This window comes from Ornithodoros turicata, unplaced genomic scaffold (assembly GCF_037126465.1).
Source record: "Ornithodoros turicata isolate Travis unplaced genomic scaffold, ASM3712646v1 Chromosome12, whole genome shotgun sequence".
Taxonomy (NCBI): Eukaryota; Metazoa; Arthropoda; class Arachnida; order Ixodida; family Argasidae; genus Ornithodoros; species Ornithodoros turicata.
Window position 1 is genome coordinate 4,567,028 of NW_026999301.1, and position 6,260 is coordinate 4,573,287.

General features: G+C 44.3%; 1 protein-coding gene across 1 annotated transcript; it reads right to left on the reverse strand.

Moving 5' to 3' along the window:
• Positions 1-994: 994 nt before the first annotated feature.
• LOC135371644 (uncharacterized) lies at positions 995-2,703 on the reverse strand. Its single transcript, XM_064605631.1, has 4 exons — positions 2,566-2,703; positions 2,223-2,389; positions 1,214-1,343; positions 995-1,135 (listed from the first exon to the last, which is right to left on the reverse strand). The coding sequence occupies exons 1-4, from the start codon at positions 2,701-2,703 to the stop codon at positions 995-997; spliced, it is 576 nt and encodes a 191-aa protein (XP_064461701.1).
• Between the last annotated feature and the right edge of the window lie 3,557 nt (positions 2,704-6,260).

Here is a 6,260-nt window from a genome sequence, read left to right on the forward strand (position 1 = left end):
CGAGTATCGGCATCGAAGATACTTTTTGGAAGTATCTTGCCCAGCCCTGGTAAATAAGGTGTACAAAGCACAATTTTCCAGTATGCGGATGACAAAGTTGTCATCGTTGACAGAAATAATTATCGAGATACTGCATCGCACATTCGACATAACAGCTTGTGATAGGCGTAGCCGCGACTGTGTTCAGAGACCCTCGTTCACCTGGTGCAGATCGAGGGGGTAGTGCAGGAAATTCTTGTGCATTTGTACGAGACGGGACTGTGGCACTGGCATCCCTAGGAGCGTCAGACGGAAGTCGTAGGGTCCGGTCTTGGTGCCTCTTGGTGGCGGCGGTCTTGACAGGACATAAAGAAAATGATGCGGTATGGCTGGATTTGCAGTTAGCACACTTTGGCTCTCTTTTATTTTTACAGTTTATCTCTTGAGGATCTGGAGCACATTCTTCTTCATTGCCCTCACTACGAACCTTCCCGAACCACACTCTCCGAGTCTCTTCGTCAGCTGGAATCTCGCCCTTTCTCCCTATCGAAATTGCTTGGTCCCTGGCCCAATCCAGCCCAGCAACGCTCTGCGCTCAAAGCTTTTCTGACATTTCTGGACACCATCGGACTTCGATCGTTATTGTGAAGGGGCTCGTTATTTTATTCCCCCCATTCCATTCAGCAATGGGGTAGAGTATCGCCTGTGGCGATGAAACTCCCTACTCTCCAAGGTCGAAAATAAAGTTGTTGATGTTCGACATAACAGGAGCCATGAAATGGTAGAATCATACAAAATATTTGTTAACCTTTTGATACAAGTTGTGTGTTCTAGGAGTCCAAAGAAAGGATTGTTGAGAACCACTGGTCTACTCCATAATGCAAGTTACAAGTTTGTAGCAATTATTGCCCCAATATCTTGTGGCTGACTGATATGGCCAACAAGCCAATAGGCTAATGCTGCATATGCTGAATATTGTAACATTTAAGTATGAATAAAAAAATGCTGTTACCTTCTAGTTGTAGTACTGGGACCCAGGTTTTTTCGGCGCAACAATTCTGACGTGTTTGCCGTCAACTGCCCCTAGACAGTTTGGAAACTGCCACCGTTCATCAAAGCCTCTCGCAATGTCTGCCCATTCTGCAGGACCTGGTGGCTGTTGAGCAAAATACACAAGTTATATTTGCATTCTGTGCGCATGTGCACGTGATTATAACTAGCTGACAATCTATACCTTCATGTACAGGACCCTCAGTCTTTCCCAGAGAACATTGCAAGTTAAGTGAATAGCCTCTCGTGCAGTTTTAAGTCCCACTCTGAAGGCCATTGCTACATCCTTAACATCTAAGCCGGATGACAGGTACCTGGAAAGAGACAAAGAAGTCGTGAGATGCCAGTTCACTAGGCTTTGTTTGCTCATTCTTTGAGAGTATAGTGAACCATTGCTGAGCGAATTAGTAATAATAATAATAACGCTTTTTTATTGTGTGCCCAAGAACAGCCTCGAGGGCTTTGGTGTTGGCGTACGCTCACAAAGTATTACATAATGCGAAAAGACGACACATGCCAAGGAAATGGACAATACACACACAGCTTACGTAGCACACATATCGTTCACAGAACATATATGCAATAATGTTGGTGAATAGATTGCTTATACGGTATCTAAAATTACAGGCATATCTTATATAATACAATGCACATATATGTGAAGCTAGGAATAAATTAATAAATTATAAATAAATGATTGTAGAAATTATACGCAATAAGAAAAACTGCAGAATGTCCAGGAGAAAAAAAAGTTGGACGCTTCCATAACGATACGCATGAAATAGCAAAATGCAGAGATCCTAGCAACTGTGGGGCAGTCAATTTCTGAATGCATGGACTTGTATAAGAAAGTGGCATCGGTAATGTCGCGCTGAGTTGAAAGGGGAATGAGGCCAACGTGGTGGAGCAGTTATTCATAATTGTACAACTGGAGTCCCTGGGTGTGACGGATAGATAGTGCAAAATATGAATCACTTTTTTTTTTTACAGCTTCGGTGAGAGTCCAAATTATAGCACACGAGATGACATTTGTGCTGGAACTGTAGTCATAAGAGATTATGTTAGTTTTACGAGAGAAAGACATAACCTTGGTTTTGACTGCGTTGATTACAAAGTTATTCGAGGGCACCAGTGGACGCAGTTATGCTTCTGCTATGTGCAGTTCGAAGGGTACGATCGCCCCTTCCTGTTACCTCAGCGTAAATGCATGTCGCTCAGCTGACGAAATGGGTTCCCTGCAGAGGTGGGCTTTTCGTAGATCATCTTCGACCAACTTGTGCAGCATGTCGAAAACTTCGGGACCTATGCGAAAGTACTTATGAAAGTAGCTGTTGTCCCAACTCTCTCTCAGTTTTCGCATCTGCAAAAGTAAAGCACTTTACGTTCTGAACGTAACACGGTGTCACTGCGCCTACAGTCACCATATATTACGCTTAACTTAGCTTATATAGTGACTGCAAGTGCAAAGTGCAAGAACGCAAAGTGTACGCTCGCGTGAGCGTATACTGGCATCGAAGAATATCAATTAGTACTCACTGCTGTGTGGAATTCAATTTCAGTCTTCCTATCTTCCCAAACAGGTCGAACCCACCAGTTCTTCTTGCGCAAAAGCTCCTTCTTCTTAAGAAGAAGCACTTTCTTTTTCAGAAGCAGCAACTTTCGGTGTTCATCCATCGCGGTGATAGCGGCATTGAACAAAAGAACGGAAGCGGAAATGCAAGCGATACACGGGATCAAGTTTCGTGTTCATTGGCTTTTGTTGCCAAGTTATGTGTATGAAATATTGTGCTACATTCTACACCTAAAATCTTACTTCTCCGTCGCCTACGGTCTTCTTGTTAACTTTCGTGACTGAAAACTCCGCAAGGGGTTCGGAAGGCCAAGCCGCCGAACATAACCGACGTCGCCCGAGGAGCCGTCGTATGCGGGTGGACTCGGCGGCTCTCCGTCGGGGTGACGTCACGACTGCTGAGTTGGGCGCTTTTCCGTCGAGAAAGCCGTCGTATGCGGGTCCCGCTGAAGGCAAAACGCCGAAAAATCAAGAGGAAAGACAGAAAATCGACTCGAAAGCCGTGGACCCCCTGAGGATGAATATCCACCATGCTCTGCTGCCTCCCAGGCCACTGAGACTGCAGATCATATAAACATTATATAACATCATATAATCTACATCATCAACATTATATAATCTATTATATTTTATATAAAAATGTTTCAACTATAGTACAAGCACTTTCTAGACCTTGTATAACTTTCACTCATCCACATTCATAACTATGTAATTTTTCAACGCTTGTACTTCCATTAAAATAATTACAATAAATCCGCATTTGCCCTGTCTCGTCCCTTTTGCTGTGGTTTTGCTTCCCTCCCTCTCTACCTTCCTTCACAACTAACTCCTCTTTCAACATTCCTTTACATTATTTTACTTCTTCTCACCCCTAGTCCTGCAATACCTTGTGTGGCACGGGAATAGGGCTGATTAACTTTCCTACACTATCCTATTATTATAAGAGTGTTTTTCTTCAGTGCAGTCCGCAAATAGCATGGAGAGAGCTGAGCAAATGTCTGTACGCTACGAATGATTGAATTCCATTTTTTAAGGATGAAGCGCAGTACTAGCGTCAGTCCAATGATTTCAGTGTGAAAATTGAAAAGTTCTGATGTAAGCAGTTAGTCTTTGTCACGTCCTCTCTCACCATGGCGAACAATACACCGACTTCGCTCTTCGATCCGTATTTATCACATGCAGCATGGCCGCCAAAACTTCCCTCAAAGTCTCAAACTCCTGCTTCAGTGGCAGAGGCAGTGTACAAGCAGTAACAAATGTAAGCACGTGACTTCGTTGTGATTACCGATCTCCTTCGATATCAATACGTGCGCTACGGCACACGATTCCACATGAGAAATCGATGCGATTAGTACACGATTTCGGTCGTTACATCTTAAGAACCTGCACACTATTCACTATCCACTCCACACATCCACACTCAAGCCCTCGCATAAAATTGCAATTCACTTCAAGCAAGCGGATATCAAAATGCCATACCTTCAAATATGGCGGCGGTGGTTTTCGCATTACAGTTCACTCACTGTCACACTTTACTCTGATTCCACGATTTGATATTTGCACGTCATATTACTTATGTGCAACACCCTACAAATGATAAGAACGCGTCCGTTGTAACAGCACGTCTGGGTATTCACAGCCGTAGGTCATCTGAGCAGCAAGCAAGAACACGAACGACGTCCAACCTTCCCTATGCCGATGCGCCTGTCGACGCTACCACATCCGTGATTTTTCTCACTCGAAGAGTTTCGGTTTGTATTTCGCGTCGTGTATGAAGGCTAAAATCGAAACGTTGCTTGTCGTCAGATTACAGACGCCTAGCTCCAATGAACACTCACCTCTGATCAGCACCTCAGTAGCATTGAAACCGACGAGCCGCCATGTTGCATCGCAACTTCTCGAACCCTCTAACATGCAGATGCACCCTTTTCGCTCTGGTACGTTTGAGAACCTCATGGACTGGCATGATAGCACCCCTTTTAGGTTACAATTGCTATTGAAGCTGCTCGGCACCTTTTTTGCCGTGGAAAAAGTGCATCGTAGTTTTCGAGGAGGAAAAAGTTTTAAAATCTTCGCTCGGAACCTTTTTTCTGAGAGCGTGGAGGCTCAATAACCTGCGAGCGGGTCTGAGTCTCCACGGATTTCCTCTGTAGTGCCACTCCCCTGCGCACCACTTCGGAGAAACTGCCTTTCTTTTCAAATTCGTGTTGCGTTCTAGCAGCTCTGTAGGAAATATTCTGTTCTGTTTTGATTTTGATCACTTCATTTTCATCTTTCCAGCGTGGGCATGACCTTGAATATCCTGAATGGTTACCATGACAGTTAGCACACGGTATTCATTGCTGCAAGACTCTCCTGTGTGGTCTTTGCCAGCGCACTTTGGGCATGTCAGATGTCCGCGACATCCAAGTGAGCTGTGCCCAAAACGCTGGCATTTTTAAATAACGTCTCGGATTTGGCACATAGGGTCTAACATTGCAGCCCAGGTAACCTGCCTTTATGTTGGTGAGTATCGTGTGTAGCGTGATGATGATGATGATGATTGAATTTTAATGGCTCGAAAGCAACAAAGCCCATAAGCGCCAAAACTGTTGGAATGAATGTAACAGGGTTAAGACAAGTCGATTAGGTTAAATATAAACCATTTAAAAGGTGGCATAAAACATGAGCGTATAAATTAAGAAACAGACAATCTTAGTGCATTTAACTGCTTTTAAAAGCCCAATGTCCCTAAGAAAACTAAGAGTTCTTGAAAGGGGAATAAGAGTTTCGTCACCCAGCAAAAGGGCCGGATGTAGTGGTGTGTGATCTCGATAAAATTCATGAAAAGTGTGTAGTTCGAAGGACAGAATAATGTGTTTGGTGGCAATTTCCTTGCTGCCCTTCTGATCATGATATGTTTTGCGCATACTCACCTTTGTCGTTGAAACCCTCCTGAATCTCATGTTCTGTGCATTCGGGAAGCTCGTCCTCAGAGATCACGCCCTTCGTTATATTCAATGTTCGATGTATTGTAACATGTACAGATATGGGTCCAATGACCTTCAATGTTTGCAATGCAATGCTTTGTTGCTGACTTTGAACTTCAACCTGGACGTCCCCAGTGTTGTTGTTGTTGTTTTTCCTTTATATGATTTGCCGATGACTTTTTCTAGCTCCTTCGCCACCGCAAACGGAGAGATTTTCGTCAGTGGTTCTCCGTCTTCATTCGATTAAATGACCGAAACTTGGGGAACCAAGGATCTGCGGTAAGATCAAGGAAGCTCTGTGCAAGCCTTTCGGTGCGGCGCCTTTTAGTGTTTTTGGAGTTTTGCTTACCCATACGAATAAAAACCAGTATTCAGCGCAGTAGGTCTGTCGCCCACCATCGAGCCCAACCAAAGGGAACGCGCCCTGCACTCTAAGATGTACCTCTGCACTATACCCTAGCGCAGGTTTCAAGAGAGTGAAAAGACTTGAAAAGACAATAAGGTTTGCCCTCGCCACCGAAGAAGGGGAAAAAGGAAAGATTAGAAAGAAAGAGACAAACGAAGAAAGTAATGAGCGTGGGAGATGCCGACTAAGCTGAATAGTCCTGCCTAGGCCTCCCAGGACCACCCATCTATAAGAAGCAGGGGCAAAAGTGGTCTGTTGCTTTCCCAGAGGGGCCCCGAAGGGTTCA